Here is a 17,950-nt window from a genome sequence, read left to right on the forward strand (position 1 = left end):
CCTTAGCAAGTTCAAGGCCACACTAGGCTACAAGGAAGGGACCCTGTGACAAAACAGCCTGTAGGCAAGACGGACACTTTGTCTTGAATGTCTAGAAAGCTGCTCACATCTAAAGACTAGGTTGTATGCCTGGAGCTGGTCCCTGTAGAAGGTCAGCATGGGGCAGACCACCTATAGAACTTACAGGACACTGGAAGACTTGGGGAAGGGGATGGCATAGATACTGCCAGTTCTGACCTCGTCTACCTCTTTTCAGGCAGGAAACTTGGGCATGTCCCCAGCGAGTACCAGATGAGACTTTTGCCATGGAGTGAAGTATGCCTGGCTAGGGCCAGCTCTGAATGTCCATTCTACTCTGAATTCCATCTACTTCTGCCCCAACGGTCTGACCATTCCAGACTCCAGCATCTAAAAACATATGCCAGTCTTGGCTGTGGGTGGCACTGCTTCAGCCTCCGTCCACTCCCTTCTCACCCACCGAAGCCCGAACCTGCAGGAGGGCCAGGCAGGGGGGAGTGGAATGCAGTTGCCCTGAGCTGAAGCCACATCACCCTCTACTGCTGGGTGGGAGAAGGACATGTTGGCCCAGGAAAGGGATGGAAACAGGCAGATGACATCACTGACAGGTGGGCCTGGGGTCTACAGCTGCATACCTGCACCTTGCTGGGGGTAGCCAGGGCTTCAGGGAGTTGGGTAAAGTACCTCCCAGAAGGGCATGTGAGGTGTGACCTGCATTCCACCCAGCACTGGTGGCAGGGAAAGACATCCTGAGGCTGTGGGTGCAGACCATCACTGGCTCACTTGGTCAAGCCTTGGTCACTTTCTGGACCTCAGGCTAGGTGCTTCAGGGGGAGGAAATGCAACACAATTCTGCTCAGGAGAAGGGCCCACCTGTGTGGCCAAAGAATGGGCTTTGGAAGAGCTTGGTGTGAGGTCAGAGATGTAAATGGATGAGCTGAGGCAGGCAGAGTGTCCCAGCAGAGGAGAGTGTCTGAAAAGATTGAGCCATCACCAAGGAGCTAGAATCCCCAAGGTCATCACAGAGTTGTCACCATCTCTGAGGCTAGAAGATGCTTTCATTGCTGGCTTGATAACGGAAAGGGACATGAGCCGAGGGATTCTGGGACTTTCAGAAGCTGGAAAACATAAGGAATCCAGTATTCCTTGTAGGTTCTGGAATGTCATCTGATGCTTAGTTTCAAATCAATAAAACTGCCCTGGACCCCAAACCCTTCTCGGGATTCCCACATAAGCTAATAACTGACACCATGAGCATTGGCACAACAGGAGCACCACAGTGAGAGTCCTGGCTGCACATGGGCTGGATGGGTTTGTGGGACCCTGTGGCTCCCAGCATGGGGATCCTCTGTACCAATGTCCTAGTTAAGGTCATGCTCAGGTGAGGTCAAGAACTCCAGAGCTGCCAAGCGGTGGTGGCACACACCTTTAATTCCAGCACTCACGAGGCAGAGACAGGCAGATCTCTGAGTTCAAGGCCAGCCTGGTCTACAAAGTGAGTTCCAAGGCAGCCAGGGCTACACAGAGAAACCCTGTCTTCAAAAACCATAACAGAAAAAAGAGAGAGAACTCAGTGCCAAAATCTGGCTGTGGTGGTACATGACTGTCATCTTAACTCTAGGGAGGCAGAGATTGGCAGACCCTAGGATCCAACTATCCTAGACTTCTTGAGTTTCAGATCAGTTGGGACTGTCAGAAAATAAAAAAGGTAAGGCTGGGTGTGGTGGCGCAAGACTTTCATCCTGGCACTTGGGAGGCAAAGCTAGGCAGATCTTTGTGAATTTATGGCTAGCCTGGTCCACATAGTGAGTTCTAGGGCAAGCCAGAGCTACATAGAGAGACCCTGTCTCCAAAATGAATAAATTAAATAAAAATAAATGAAAAGGTAAACAGCATCTAGAAACCACACCTGAAGTTGTCCTCTGGTCTCCACACACGCGTGGACACATTCACATGTGCCCTTCTCACATCCATGCACCTCCCACTACACATGCACACATCAGTTCACATGCACAAGCTCACATACAAGGAAACCAAAGAACACCAGAGCCTCAGCGTCTCCTCTGTGTCACTCCCTAGGTCTGCCTCCTCCCCAGTGCTCAGCTTTTACCATAGCCCACTATACACCTTCACCCCTCCCCCCTGTCTAACTCAGACATTGAACTTTGACAGCTTTAGGTCCTGACCTGACCAAGTGCAGAGATGTTCACTGGTACTGGCTGAGAGGAAGGTGTGCATGGACAGGGCCCTATCCTTATCCTGCAGTCATTTTGACACTCTTCACTGCCTGGCAAGAGACAGGGAGAACCACAAGCTAGGATGGAAGGTTCTAAAATGGGGAGAAACCAGAGCATATGGTTGTCTGGAAAGAGAAGCCTAAGAGGGGCCTATGGGGCTGGCATGGGGGTGGGAGGCCTGAGGGAGGAAGCCACACGGGCAGACTGATAGTGTCAATGTAGGGACGATCTGGAGACTTAAAGGGCTTCTTCACCCCTGCTGGGCTGCCAGCCATGTTCATGGCAGACCATGTGTCCTGCAGGTAGAGGCTGAACTGCAGCTTCTGTTTCTGGTAAGGCTTGGTTGAAGACCTCTGGGTCAGTGGAGAGACACACTTTCCTAGAATGGTTGCCTTATATGTCTAGATGGCAGTTAGTGAGTGGACAAGGCCAGGCCAAGCCCCTGTCATCCTGGCCTTGTCATCTGCCATTTTGGGACTCTGGAGTTGGCTGGGGCTGAAGCATATGTCCTAGCATCTGCCCCAAACTGGGCAATGTTTTGGGTCAGGCCCAGCAAATCTCCTTGCCCGCTGTCTCCTAACTTTTACCAGTGAGGACCTACTGTTAGGCCTCAGACCCTGGAAGAGCAGAATCAGCTCTTACAGACCTGCCTATCCCCAGGCACCTGGTATCTATTTTCCTGGGAAAATCAATAGCTCCAATATGTCAGCTCTTAAGTGGAGCTATAATAAATTACCCTGCCATTAAGCACACTGACGGCTGCCGCCTCTGCCTCCCCATTAGGGAGACATTAAGTTTCCTGTGAAATTTCTCTGTGTGCTTTACAATAATGAGGGCTGAGGTGTTTATGTTCCTGAGAGATAAGACAAAGGCTTCACATACAGTTGGCGGAATATTACATCTTGGAGCTTGTACTATAGGGCTGCATCTTCTCCAGATTCCTGGCCAGACTCCTGTAGCAGAACCTGCTAGGAAGAGCTAGGAACCTCCCAAAGAAGTCTGTGGGAGGATGGTTGGTTCAGGAGCCAGTGGCTGAGAAATGGGCTCCAAGGATACAGGGCATGGCCCTGGACCAGATGCTTTCAGGAACAGGGTGATGTGAAGGTGATGTCTGTATCAGTTGCTGGAGTCCTGTGACTGAGCACCGTGAACTTGGTGACTTAGAACAACAGACATATGGGGCTGCAGAGATGACACAGCAGTTCAGAGCACTTACTGTTCTTACAGAGGACCGCGTTCTGTTCCCAGCATCCACACAGTGGCTTACAACCATCTCTAACTCCAGTTCCAGAGGATGTAGCACTCTTTTCTGGCCTCCATAGGCACCAGGCACACACACATATATTCATTCATTGAAAAACACATACACATGAAATGGACATTTTTTGAGGCAGGGTTCTCTGTGTAGTCCTGGCTGTCATGGAACTCACTCTGTAGACCAGGCTGGCCTTGTACTCAGTGATCTGCCTGCCCCTGTCTCCCAAATGCTGGGGTTAAAGGCATGTGCCACCACAGCCTGGCTGAAAATTTTTAAAATCAAAAGAGAGGATGTAGTGGGGCATTGGTGTCGCACGCCTTTAATCCCAGCATTCTAGAGGCAGAGGCAGGTGGATCTCTGTGAGTTCGAGGCCAGCCTAGTCTCCAGAGTGAGTGCCAGGATAGGCTCCAAAGCTACACAGAGAAACCCTGTCTCGAAAAAACGAGAGAGAGAGAGAGAGAGAGAGGGAGAGAGAGAGAGAGAGAGGATGTATTCCTATGGTCTGGATTAAAGGTGTGAGCCTGGCTCACACACAGAACTGAAAGGCTCAAACTTGGGTCCTCATGCTGGCATGGCAAACACTTTACAGATTGAGCCGTTCCCCTCAGCCCTAAGATGTATATTTCTGTCTCTGATCTGAGACAGGCTTGGAGGCTGAGATGGGCTCCCCAGTTGTTGTGAGAGGCTGCCCCACCCCAGGATGAGACTCTTAACTCTTGCTCTACCTCCTTGTTTGGTCCCATAGATGGTCCTGGGCAGCTTGTGTCTGGCTTCCCTTATAGAGTCCGGTCCAGGAGCCTGGCTTCCTTCATACCTTAGGGTCTCTTGAGCTCCACCTCCTTCAGGAAGCCACCCCTCCCCACCCCTCATCTTGCACATTACCTATAGTTAAGGCCCTGGGTGCTGCTAGGTCTTTGTCGAGAGTGGTGTAGTACTATGGGTTCTGTGATGGAACAGGTGGGGCAGGGCCCAGGGAGAAGGGCCTGGCAGACAGGTGCCTGTGTTGACATAGCAGCTCTCAACCAGGGTCCTGGGTTGGGCCTCTCAGTGTGGGGAAGACTCACAGGTGTTCCTGGGCTCTCACATCTCTAGTATTACTCCTGCTCCAACCCAGTGAGAGTGCCTCGGGCAAGAACACGAGTGTGGGGCTTTTCCCACTATTCAGTGGGCACAGGAAAACAACATACTCCAGGTCACAAGGAGGCTCCTAATTTTGTTCCATCCTGGGGTAATTACAGATCCCAGGACCCTCTTTTGCCCACAAAACAGTAAGAAGCCAAAAGCTAAGGTCATCTTCAGAATGACAGACTGAAGGAGACAGTGAGCAAAGGGAGGGAAAAAACCAGGTCACAAGGTCCCAGCCTTCCTCACTTGGTGGGGACAAAGCAGGCGAGTTTACAGGCTGCCCACTGATCCCGCAGTTGAAACAGGTGCAAATTTCCCTCCATGATTCTGGATCTAACTTATTTCAGGTCCCTATTTCCCTGGATGGGGAGAAGTTTCAGTTCAGCCCCCCAGAAGAGGAGTTGAAAGTGAAGAAAGGTCAGTGGGGCTGAGTGAACTTTCATGTCTTCAGGAAGCAGGTTGCTGCTCTGTGAGCGGTTGTTGTATCTCCCTCTCTGCAGCCTAGTGAGGGCACCCACCACCTCTTTGGGAGTGCTGTGTAAGACTGGGCCTCCCTCCAGCAGGAATGTCTACATTGATACCAGTCAGGGGCTGAAGGGTCAGCTTCCTGCCTAACTTCTCCCTTTCCCTGATTTGGTGCCTTCAAACCCTATCCCTTGAGCAAAATAAAAGCATGGGGACTCTGCTTGTCCAGAAAGGATTCTCGGTTTATGGGACTCACAGCAGTCTGACCCATGAGACAAGGGGAGGTGTTTTTATTTTTCATGACTGGTTCACAGATCAAGAACAAGTCCAGAGTGACTGTCATTAGTGGGTCCTGTGGTAAGCTCAGGTGTGATATAACTCACTGCAGTTTCTATGCAGGATAGGTACACAGGAGACAGTTAGGGCTGATCCTGTTTTTTTTTGTTTTTTTGGTTTTTCGAGACAGGGTTTCTCTGTGTAGCTTTGGAGCCTATCCTGGCACTCGCTCTGGAGACCAGGCTGGCCTCGAACTCACAGAGATCCGCCTGTCTCTGCCTCCCGAGTGCTGGGATTAAAGGCATGCGTCACCAACGCCCAGCTTGATTTTGTATTTTAAATTGGGTTGGTAATCTAGCCATGTAGTCCAAGCTGGCCTGGAATCAGTGATCCTCTTGTCTCTGTCTCTAGTTCTGGGGTTACAAGCTTGCCTGGCTAGGCAGCTTCAATTCAAGCCTCAATCAGCTCCCAGCTCAAATTGCCAGGCACACATTACATTGGTGAGGTATGGGTGTAATTCCGGAATCGCCTCCCGGTAAGCTGGTAGGTTGTCCAGGGTCTGGACATCCTGTGGTCTACCCAGAGCCATTTCCATTCTCCCTGATGGCAGTCTAGGTGAATGCGATGTCTCTACATGCCTTTTCGAGGGGACGGCCTGGCCAGGCGTCATCTACGGTGCGAAGTCTTCCCACCTTCTGGCCTGAGGTTATAACTGAGATGGACGTAGCTAGTAGCTGAGGCACTGGCTGAGAATGAGGCTGAGAGCCTGGATGGAGAGCTAAGACGAGCTTCTGGAAAAAGGGACTAAGTCCCTCCGTGATGATGGCCCTGGAAAGAAGACAGCAAAGATTAAGGGTTCTCAAGTCTGTGCGCACCGCGGGCATCACACTCAACAGCCCCCGGTCAAGCTCCCCAGAGACCCGCCCCGCCGGCTCCAGTCTCTATGGAGAAACTATACAAACGCGAAAGCCGTCAGGCCACCAGGGCGGGACTCGAGACGGAAGAGCTCACGGGAGGAAATACGTAATTTCCGTTGCGCGGCTGGACACACGTTCTGTAGTCGTGAGAGAACTTTGATGTGAAGTTCTGCTTCCGGTTTTGTGCGACGGAAGTAACGAAAGCGCAGTGCGCCGCACAGTGCGAGCCGAGGTCGCTATGAGAGGTGTCCTATGTTCTCGGACTGCGGGGTGAGCGCGGTGAGGTGCAGGTGGGCGAGGGCGGGAGGCGGCCGTGGCGGCGGGACGCTTACTGCTGACTCTCTTTCCAGAGCGGTCCGGGCTCTGCGGCTCGTGGGCTGGACTTCGCGGAGCCTGCACCCGCCGCTCCATGGCGGGTCTCCAGCCCAGCCTACAGACAGGGAGGAGGAGGAAGAGGAAGACCTCAATCATCCCCTCCAGTTTTCCTCCAGTAAAGCCACCCCAATCCGCTGGACGGTGGAGCATTCCCTGGGGAAGAATCAGCGGCGGCCCTGGTGGAAAGTGCTGCCGGTCACCATCACTCTCACGGTTCTGATCCTATGGTGCTATCTGAGGCAGGAGACCAGCACGGACGAGTGGTTGAGAGAGGTGATGGGCGAGGTGGAGGAGGAAGAGCCGGACGGTCGTCTGGAGGACCCCGAAGCTCCGGCTTTCTACGGAGCTAGAACGTAACAGGTTTCCTGCTGAGGAAGGAAACAGGCAGCCGTCCTTCTGTTTCATTGTCGAGTTTGGCGATTTCTGACCCGGTTCTGCGTGTGTCTTCGATGCTTTTAAAGGACTTGGATGGCGCTCTTGGCGCCGAGACGCGAGAACACAGCACGGAATTGGATCCTCGAAATCTGATCCTTGCCAGACACCAATGCCCAGTGATTATGTCCCAAGGACTTTTGAGGCTCATAGAAAAGGTTTTGGCTGCACCGTGTGCTGTTGAATTTGCGATGTGTTTGTACAACCTAATCATGTTTCCAGAGCCGTTCTGGTGGGGGTGGTTGTCTGCAGTCATTTGCTTTCTGAGACAGAATAACTGCAGAAGTTTTACACTTTGTATGGTGCCATGGTGTGTACAACATCAGTTGAAGCTACTTTAAATACTAACAAACGGAAAATACATTTGGTAAAGTCTAATGAACACAATTCTCCCCTCCCCTTGTATCAAGTGGTTTTTGTTGTTGTGGTGGTCGTTGTTTTGTTTGTTTCCTTGTTTTGGCTTTTTGAAAGCCAAAAGTCTCCCTATATAGCTCTGACTGACCTGGAACTGGCTGTGTAGATCAGCCTCACCTCAAACAGAGATCTGCCTGACTCTGCCTCCAGCTCTCCAGTGATGAGATTAAAGGTGTTCAGCAGGACCTGTGGCTTCTTATTTTCAAAAGGAGTACTTTTCTAGGCCAAGCAGCTAACCTTTTCTGTTTTTGTTTTTGTTTATTGTTTTTTTCTCTTCTCCCTCCCACTTGAGAACTTAAAACAAAACCAAGTAAAACAAAAATAGTGCTGGACAGAGTGGTAGTGAATGTCTGTAATCCCATCACTTAGAGAAGACTGAGGCAGGAGTAGCCTAAGTCTGAGGTCTGCTTGGGATACATGGGGTGACCCTGTCTCAAAAAATTATTTTTCAATGATACAGTGGGGTTTTTGTTTCTGTCTTTTTAACGGTGTTGGGGGTTGAACCCAGGAATCTAGCATGTTAGCCTACCTCTGAGCTCTACTCCCAGCTCACATAGAATTTTTTTTTTTGGGGGGGCGGGTGGGGGGGACACGCTGGAGAGATGGCTCAGCTTTTCCAGAGGTCTTGAGTTCAATTCTCAGCACCTACATGGTGGCTCACAACTGTCTATAGTGGGACCTGATGCCCTCTTCTGGTGTAAAGGTGAGCATGCAGACAGCACTCTTATACATAAATAAATAAAATGTCACATTCCATGAAGTGGGTCCACAATGCTGCCAGGCTGATCACTTTTCCCCAAGTGATATGTGTAGTTGAACTCATTCATGAGCAAAAGGAGAATGTTGGCTGTTTGGGACAGTGGGCACACTTAACTACACATCTGTTTTGTGGTTTTTTTTTTATTGTTTTTATATTTTGAGACAGAGTTTCTTAGAACTCTTTCTGTAGATCAGGTTGGCTGTAGCTTGTGTTTTTCCTAGGGGCTCAGCCTAGTGACTTCACTGGGTAAGTGCCCAGTAAACATCTGATAGAGAGAGGACCTGCAAATATGAGCCAGCATGGGTGATTGTTTCATGTACAAGAGATAAACTGTTGGGCAGAAATAAATGATTAAGTATGTTCTTTCAAGGGGAAAGGAGTTAACCTAACAGTCACTTAAAAATTAGATTTATATGTTTAATAATGTATGTATGTGAACCACATGCTTGCCTGGTGCCCATGCAGGTCAGAAGAGGGTGTCAGATCTCCTGGAACTGGAGTTTTGAATGGCTGTGAGCCAACATGTGGGTCCTAGGAACTGACTTTGGGTTCTCTGGAAGAGGAGTCAGTAGTCTTAACCACTGAGCCATCTCTCCAACCCCAACAGCCACCAGCCACTTTTTGTAAACTTTTACAAATGGAAGGTCTCAGTTGTGTTGGGCAGTCTCTCAAAAGGTGAGCTATTACATACACAGAGAAAAAACTGTTTTGATTTAGTTCCAGCTCTTGAATAACAGCTTCAATAAAAAGGAAACTTCTAGTTTTTACATGGGTACTGTAGGTGATCTAGATTTCGTTGCCCACTCCTCAGCAATCGTTGAGATGTGTACGTTCCTCTGTAGATTTCCCCGTCTGTCCTTCCCTGCGTTCTGTTTGATCTATTTTGAAATGACAATGTTCCTGGTTTTGGAGGGTTTTTTTGTTTGTTTTTGTTTTTGTTTTTTGAGACTCTCTTCCCGGGGCTAGACTAGAACTCACTATCTCCACCTCTTGAGTGTGAGGATTACATACCTGTGCAACCACATCACCCACCTTTTTTAAAGTTCATTTCAGGGTTTTCGGGCTAGGGATAATGTTCAATGATAGAGTGCTTGGCTAGCATTCACAGGCTCTTCCTTCTACCTCTAGCACCAAAACCAAACTACCAAAAGTTTCAAACAAATTGTCTGCAAATGTCATATGAAGAAGTCAGTCAGCCTATTGGCAAGTGATAATCTTACCTTTTCTGTATTTTAAAATGTAGCTTACATACTTGGACCATATTATATCTTTGTTCACATTTCAGCTCGGTGTTTCTGGAAATGGGACAGATTTTTTTTCTGTAAGCAGAAGGATTAATTGCCTTCCAGCCTTTCCTTTCAGAGTACCTGTGGCCTCGCAGCTCGATGCTCAAACTTTATCCCTCAGAGCACCATGTTATCAGCTGAGGAACTGTGGTCACTTTTCTTTGCATTTACGATGTCTCGTGCCACACAGTTACACACTGCTTCCGAATTCATCCTAGCACCTGCTGAGCCCCGCCCCCAACGTGTGTCCAGCACCCTGTGGATCCCAGCTCACTCATTTCTGACCACCCTGTACATCCTTTAAGTGCTCAACTGCCAACCTTTTGCACATATTTTTTAAAAAGCAGCCCAACAGAGACTTCACACACGGTCCATCCATAAATTCACAATTTTTAAATAAAGGGGCGGCCATCGCCACAGTCTAATTATAGCTGAAAGAACCTTATGCCCACCAGCAGCCCTCGCCTCCCAATCAGGCCCACGGCCCTGGGCCCAGAGGCCAGCGAGGGGACTTTACACCAACGGGCGTGTCCTGCTTTGCTCCGATAACTTGCTGTCGTAGGGGGCTCGCTGGTTCTGCGTGTCACCCCCCCACCCCACCCCCGCCGCACAGCGCGCGTGGGCGAGGGGTCGGCGGGGGCGTGGCCGGCGCGGCGTGCTCGGGGTGTGGCCGGCGCGGTGGGGGGCGCAGGGGGTTCGGTGCGGGGGAGATCCGGGGGCGCCGGCGCGGCGCATGCGCGCTGCATTGTTTTGACTGAAAATGCCGTCGGTTTCGAAAGCGCGGCGGCGGCGCTGAGCGGGTCCCCCCCGCAGACCGAGAAACCAACTCATTACAGGTCAGTGCCTGGGCTGCAGCCCGTGGCCTCCGGGACGCCGCGGCGCAGGGGAGCGGGCGCGCGCGCCCCGGGCCCGGGTGTCGCCGCTGAGGGTGCGCCCCGCCGCGCGCCCCGCCGCCAGCCTTTGCGGGTCACGCCGTCCGGGCGCGGGCCGCCGCCTAAGGTGGGAGGTGGCGTCCAGGGTCTTCGGTGACCCCTGGCTTGGGGGCTGGGCTTGCTTCTGGTCTCCCGCGACCCTGCGCGCACGGCTGGAGTCTGGGGACAGCGCCTGCGTTTGGGGCTCAGGGCCGCGCCTGGGCTGGAGGTGGACGCACGACCATCCGGACGCCGGCAGTCGCCGCCTGAGGTTGAGAGGCGGCGCCCAGGGTCTGGGGTGGCCTCTGGGTTGGGGGCGGAGTCGCACTTAGGGTCGGGTGAACGCCTGGGCTGTGAGCCTGGGGGTCGTTTGTGCGGTGCAGAAAAGGGGTTGCGCTTGGTGTGGGCGGGTGGAGCTTGCAGTCAGTCCATCTGGAACCCGAGAAGGGAGTTGCGCGGGAGTCGAGAGACCGGGTCTGAGGATCGAGAGGTGGCGCCTGGGGTCAGGGACTGTGTTGAAGGGGGCGGAGAATGGAGTCTAGTTGTGTAGAGTTATCTGGGATCGGTCTTGGGGGTGGCACGCTGGGAGGAGGTGTGCGCCTCGATTTGGGGAACCTTATCTGGGGACTGGGGAGTGGTATTTGGGATCAGGCGACGGAGAGTCTATTTGGAGTTACCTGTCTCTGAGTTGGGGGGTGTCGCCTGGGGTCCAGGAACTGTGCCTGCGGAAAGGGGAGGGTGTAAATCAGATGGACTCGGTGTGGGGGGCTTCGGGTCTGGGACCCTGCCTCGCCGCGTCCCAGGCGCCTCCAGCCGAGGGCGGCCGCGGCCCGCAACCCTGTTTGTCTTTTTAGGTATCTAAAGGAGTTTAGGACAGAGCAGTGCTCCCTGTTTTTGCAGCATAAGTGCAGCCAGCACAGGCCGTTCACCTGTTTCCATTGGCATTTCCTAAATCAGCGTCGGCGCAGACCGCTCCGACGTCGGGATGGCACCTTCAACTACAGCCCGGACGTGTACTGCTCCAAGTACGATGAGGCCACCGGCCTGTGTCCCGACGGCGATGAGTAAGTGGGGCTCCGGTGGGTGGCTGCTGGCCTCTCCCCAGGAAAGGTCAACAGGTTCTTGAGGTTCCTGGTTTTGAGATAGGATGTCTATGTAGCCCTGGCTGTCCTGGAACACTTTGTAGATCAAGCTGGCCTGGAACTCAGGTATTCACCTGCCTCGGCTCTCCAAGTGCTGGGATTAAAGGTGTATGCCAGTATGCCAGCTCCTTGGTTCTTTTTGACTTCTACTACCTGTAGAGGGGAACCTCATTTTTACTCAAGTTTTCCAGGAGTCAGCAGAACTAGCCATTTTTAGGCTAGTTCCCTGATATTGTGTGTTGTAGGGGGAAATGTTTGGTAATTCAAACTGGTTTTGATTCACTTTCTACCCTTATACCACTCAGTGCCTTTACTTTATAATTGTCGGTTGTTTTGCAGCTACCTGATGTAAAATGGTTTTGTGTGATCAGTTGCTTTTCATTCAAGTACTTGCTTACATATAAACGTGGAATGTTTCCTTGCTACTTACTCTCTATTTTTTTGTTTTGATTTACATCTCGACCACAAAAAAATATGGAGCATTTCATGAATTTGCATGTTATCCTTGCACAGGGGCCATGGTAATTCTCTTGTTATTGTTACAATTTCAGTATATGTGGTGCCAAAGCAACCTGTGTATTTTAAAGAAGGGGAGCAGAATTGTTAATCTGAGGTGATTTTGCTTTTTATTACTGGTAATAATGTAGTGTATATTAAGTGACACCCATGGCCTTGCATGTGTTAGACAAGGACTCTACCACAGAGATACCCTCCCAGGTCATTAAAAAAAAAAAAAATGGTAGGAAAATTGTTTTATTTGCACATTGTCATTTATGGAACATTTTCACATTTTAATAAGTCAAGCTTTTGTGCATGTGTGTATACATGTGTGAGCTTATGTGTACAGGTGCAGTGTGTCTGTAGGTGCTCTTTCTCTTGTGTATACCGAGATCGGAGCTCACAGGTCAGCCTCACATGTGTTCCTCACTCGTTTTGAAAAAGATTTTCTCATTGACCTGGAGCTGGTCACCTAGGTTAGGCTTGCTGGTCTGCTAGCAAGCTCCAGGGACCACCTGTCTCTGCCTCTCTGTCACTGGGATTGCAGGTGTGTGCCACTGTGCCCAGTTTTTGTTTTGTTTTATTTAAGGTTCTGGGGATCAAACTCAGTTCTTTGTAGTTGTAAGGCAAGTATTTTACTGACTGAGCCATCTCTCCAGCCCCAGATATCTTCATTTTGAAGTATGAAGATGAGAAAGTTCAAGTCAGACTTTGTGTTCAGAGGGAGGTGGAAGATAGTATCAGGAGGTTTTATCTTGGTCCTTTCGGTAGTTTGGGGAGGTGGAGGGAGTAGCTGCTTTCTGCTCAGGGTGTGTGTGTGTGTGTGTGTGTGTGTGTGTGTGTGTGTGTGTGTGTGTGTGTGTGTGTGTGTGTGTGTGTGTGTGTGTGTGTATGTATGTATGTATGTATGTATGTGTGTGTATGTGTTGTATGAGTCTATGTGTTGTGCACATGAGTGTTGAGGTGCCCACAAAAGCCTGAGGATCTCCTGGAGCTGGAGTTACAGATGGTTGTGAGTTACTCAGTGTGAATTCTGGAAGCTCAGCTTGGCTCCTCTGCAGTACATGATCGTTTTTTTTTAAAAAATGTATTTATTTTCATTTTATGTGCATTGGTGTTTTGCATGGGTGTCTTGTTCCCTGGAACCGGAGTTACAGACAGTTGTGAGCTGCCATATGGGTGCTGGGCATTGAACCCAGGTCCTCTGGAAGAGCAGTACATGCTCTTAACTGCTGATCCATCCCTCCAGTTCCTCACAGAAAGGCTTTTAGTGGATATATTGTTGCTGTTAATGTAGCTTGAGAGCCAAACTAGATAAAGTGCAGCTTCAGTTACAGTAGTGTTCTGGAGCCAGCAACATGGTTCACTGGGTAAAGGCAGTAGCTGCCAAGCCTGATGACTTAAGTTTTATCCCTGCAACTCATAGTGGAAGAAGAAAACTCATACAAACTATATACTCTAGGGCTAGAGGATGGCCCAGCCCTTAACAGCTTGGCTCACAATCAAAACAAATCATACTCTGACTTCCATACACATGCTATTATATATGTGCATGCTTGCACATACACACTCTAAATACATAAAGTAATTTTGTTGTTGTTTTGAGATAGGGTTTCTCTGTGTAATCCTGGCTCTCTTGGAACTTGCTCTGTAGATCATGCTGGCTTCAAACTCAAGAGATCTGTCTGTGTCTGCCTCCCAAGTGCTGGGATTAAAGGCATGTGTCCCCACCACCCAGCATTTTTTTTTTTTTTAAAGTCATAGTCTGTGTAGCCCTGGCTGGCCTGGAACTCACTATGTAGATCAGGCTGGTTTTGAACGGAGAGATCCACCTGCCTCTGCCTCCCAAGTACTAGAGTTAAAGATATGCAACCACCTGTGGTATTTAATTCCTTTTGAACTGGCTCCTTCGAACATGTCCTTAGAGGACAGATGACTCTCTAGCTAAGACCTGGGCTTAGTTCATAATTTTCTATGATCTCTTGGTCACCTTGGGGCTGCTACTACCTGAGCTTGGAGCAGGAATACATGAGACAAATGGTACCCTCCTTGTCTGACCTTGTCCTAGAGTATGGTCTTGGGATATCTGGTAGAATTTACCAGTGATGATTTTGATTTGTAAAAGAAAGCATGTCTTTGGCTGGAGGGTTTGCTCAGTGGTTAGGAGCACTTGCTGCTCTTCCAGAGGACCTGGGCTCAGTTCCCAGCACCCATATGGCAGTCATGACAGCTTCCAACCCACCTATGACTCCAGGTCTAGGGAATATTACATTCTTCTGAAGTCTGCAGGTGCCAGGTACACACATGGTACACAGATACTCATACAGGCAAACTACTTGTACAATGAATCTAAAAAGAGAAAGCATGTCTCAGGGGCAGTTTGTGGTTCTGAAACTTGGTTGTCTTGGTTATTGGAGCATGTCACTGTTGGGCATCCAGAGTGTGTCACTTTGTAGATCCATTTGCCTCTGTGTCCTAGAGTGCTGAAATTAAAGGCATGTGCCACCACTGCCCGGCAAGTGCATACGTTCTTACTGGAATAAGTATGCTGCAGTGAACTCCAACCTGAAGATGATGACCTTTAGCTGTGTACAAGTACAATTATAATCATATGCTGTTGTTACTGACATGTTAACTAACATTCAGGCTTAGTTGCTTATAATTTATCATTCGGAAACCTAAGCAGCACTTGTCCAGATGCTTGCCATTCAGTTTGGAATGTATTCTGTGGGCATGTGTGCTTAAAAAGAGTCAGATGTGTCTTAGGAAAGCTTTTTGTTTGTAATTTATCTAGAGCACATGGGATGAGTTGCCCTTCAGGAAGCATTTGACAGGCTGCCTCCGCTGGGAGTCCCTGCTTAGTAATTACTGAGAAGGACTTCCCCAGCACTGCACGTGTGGAATGGCTGGCATTTATCTCATTGAATTGCATATTCTGGTTCATGCAGAGTTGCCATAGAAATTGTAAATTAGATAGTACCTTCCAGAGTATTGACATTGCGTCTTTCCCTTTATTTCAGGGTCTTGAAATTCTTTGTTTTTGGCATTGCACTATCAAACAATCAATAAGCAATTATTTATTACAGTACTGGAAATAGAATCCAGGATCTCAAGAAAGCTAGGCTTTACCTCTGAACCTCATGCCTAGACCCATAAACCTGTTTTTGTTTGTTTGTTTGTTTGTTTTTTGTTTTTCGAGACAGGGTTTCTCTGTGGCTTTGGAGCCTATCCTGGAACTCACTCTTGTAGACCAGGCTGGTCTCGAACTCACAGAGATCCGCCTGCCTCTGCCTCCTGAGTGCTGGGATTAAAGGCGTGCACCACCACCACCACCACCACCACCACCACCCGGCTCAACCCGTTATTTTAAAACGTCAGCATTTCTCAGTGCAAAGCCCCTTTGGTCAGTGTAGGGTAAAGTGAGCATGCAGGGTTCTAGGTCTGCTCCAGGAGGGTGGGCACTCTAGATGGGCAGCACTGCCAGCACTTCTCAGTAACTTTTCCCCTACCCTCACCCTTTCCTTCTGGTTTCCAAACCATCACTAACCTGGATGAGTACCCTCCATTCCCTCAGGTCATCTCGTCTCTCCCTTTAGAGTCCTTCCCAGTCTCCCTTGTCTTTGACACACTCCTTGGGAAAGCTTGCTGTCAAGCAGTCTTGTTAAGATTCTTAAGATTTGCCACACTCTTCCGTGGTTGATGGTCACCCCCTTGCTGCCTTTTCCCATGACCTGGTAACTTGCTGGTAACTTTCTTTTCTTTCCTTTTTATTTTATTTTATTTATTTATTTATTTTTGAGACGGGGATGTCTGTGCAACAGCCCTGGCTATCCTGGCACTCGCTCTGGAGACCAGGCTGGCCTTGAATTCACAAGAGATCTACCTGCCTCTGCCTCCCCAGTGTTGGGATGAAAGACATGCGCCACCACCACCCAGCTATTTTAATTATTTTTATTTGTCTGTGTGTTGGTATGTGCAGAAGCCCACCAAGGCCAGAGATGTAGGATCTCTCCTGCAGCTGGAATTACAGGTGGTTGGGAGCTACCCCATGTGGATACTGGTAACTGAACTTAAGTCTTCTGAAAGAGTGGAGTTTCCCCTTTTTTTTTTTTTCTTTCTTTCTTTCTTTTTTTTTTTTTTTTTTTGTTGGTTTTTCCACACCGGGTTTCTCTGTGTAGCCCTGACTGTCATGGAACTCACTCTGTACACCTGGCTGGCCTCAAACTCAGAGATCAGCCTTCCTCTCCCTCTAACATATGGTACTCCAGCCATCAGGACTGTTCATGCCTCCCATTCATGGCAAAATTTTGCACAGTTGCAACTCACACTCACCCTGCAGGGAGTCCAGCTTTCATTTAAGCCTTAGGCCCTACAAGTTAATCTTCATTTTTTGAGGCAGAATTTCACTATGTAATCCTGGCTGTCCTAGATTTTGCTTTGTAGACCAGGCTGGCCTTGAACTCACAGAGATCTGCCTTCCTCTAGCTCCCTTGTGCTGGGATTAAAGGTGTGCAACATCACGATTGGTCCCACACAAGTATTTTTATTTATGAAATGCTGTGTAAGGGTCTTTCCATGGAGACATCACAGGTAAGAACTATGATACACACACCACAGTCATCAGTATACAGGCAAAGCTGCTCTTAAGTCTTAGAAATGGAAACTCAAGCTGGGCAGTGGTGGTGCACACCTTTACTCCCAGCACTCAGGAGGTAGAGGCAGGGGGATCTCTGTGAATCTCTGAGTTTGAGGCCAGCCTGTCTACAAAATGAGTTCCAAGCCATGGAAGGCTGTTACACAGAGAAATCCCGTCTTGAAAAACCAGAAAAACAACAACAACAAAAATAAGACATGCCTATCATCAAGGCATTTTATTTATATTTGATCAAAGCTCAAGCTTGAGGTCATGGAGTAATGGGCAGTGACTGCCTGGCTAAGCAGAAAGGATGCTAGGCAGTGGGAGTGCAAGTGCTCTATGGAGAAATCTCAGACTGGGCTCTGGTTGCCATGACAGTGGTCCTGGAGCAAAGAAACAAGGTGTCCCTCAGCACAAACCCCATGGAAATGGACATACATTTCATTGTAAAATTGGGAGGATGGATAAAAGTGGGTGAGTTTTCTCTGCATTGGAGGGACCTCTCTTCCTACCCCTATGGAGTGATGTTTTTCTGTGTCCTATCTTTTCTTTGATGGGATGGTGGTTAGAATGAATGATCACATGCCTGGTCACTGCAAGGTAGCTGTGGGCTGTAAATGGAGGTGAGGTCCATCTCCTTATATTTGAGGACTTGTTTGTAGTGTTGTCATTATCATCCCCCCCAAACACTCACACACACCCTATAGTATGAGGCCTCTTTGGTCTGTTCCCCTATATTTTTCTGGTTGTTTATGACTTGTGGGAGTATATAGCCATGTACCTGTTGTGTGATTGTGATGTGACGTTGCACTATCTCTTCAGTTTGCCCCAGGTCCTGCCTTGGCTCTTCCTGACCCTTTTCCCTCCTTGGGGTCCTTGAAAACACCAGGATGTGGACTCAGAGGTTACCCTAACCTTCTCTGATAATAACTTGTCAGAAAGATGACATGACCTTTGTGTATGCCAAGAATGTACATTTAAGAATTTTATTCAGGGGCTGGAGAAATGGCTCAGAGATTAAGAGCACTGACTGCTCTTCCAGAGGACCTGAGTTCAATTCCCAGCAACCACATGATGGCTCACAACCATCTATGATAAGATCTGGTGCCCTCTTTTGGTGTGCAGACAAATATGCAGACAGAACACTATATGTAATAAAAATCAGTAAATAAATTAAAAAAAAAGAAGTTTATTCACACT

The 17,950-nt window shown here is 49.2% G+C and overlaps 2 protein-coding genes and 1 non-coding gene across 3 annotated transcripts in view; 2 read left to right on the plus strand and 1 right to left on the minus strand.

Annotated features, from left to right (window-relative positions):
• The first annotated feature begins 6,428 nt into the window (after positions 1-6,428).
• On the plus strand, positions 6,429-7,702 carry C7H16orf91 (chromosome 7 C16orf91 homolog). Its single transcript, XM_027425035.2, has 2 exons — positions 6,429-6,566; positions 6,647-7,702. The coding sequence occupies exons 1-2, from the start codon at positions 6,535-6,537 to the stop codon at positions 7,026-7,028; spliced, it is 414 nt and encodes a 137-aa protein (XP_027280836.1). The 5' UTR covers positions 6,429-6,534; the 3' UTR covers positions 7,029-7,702.
• A 2,621-nt stretch (positions 7,703-10,323) lies between these two features.
• Positions 10,324-17,950, plus strand: part of Unkl (unk like zinc finger) — a 41,468-nt gene continuing 33,841 nt past the window's right edge. The window contains 3 exon segments of the mRNA XM_027425040.1: positions 10,324-10,339; positions 10,342-10,399; positions 11,329-11,538. Coding sequence (XP_027280841.1) covers positions 10,324-10,339; positions 10,342-10,399; positions 11,329-11,538 — 284 coding nt within the window.
• Positions 12,085-12,188, minus strand: LOC113836662. The gene has a single exon (XR_003487069.1). It is a non-coding gene; the product is annotated as a U6 spliceosomal RNA (small nuclear RNA).

Source organism: Cricetulus griseus, chromosome 7, assembly GCF_003668045.3.
Source record: "Cricetulus griseus strain 17A/GY chromosome 7, alternate assembly CriGri-PICRH-1.0, whole genome shotgun sequence".
In the NCBI taxonomy this organism is placed as follows: Eukaryota; Metazoa; Chordata; class Mammalia; order Rodentia; family Cricetidae; genus Cricetulus; species Cricetulus griseus.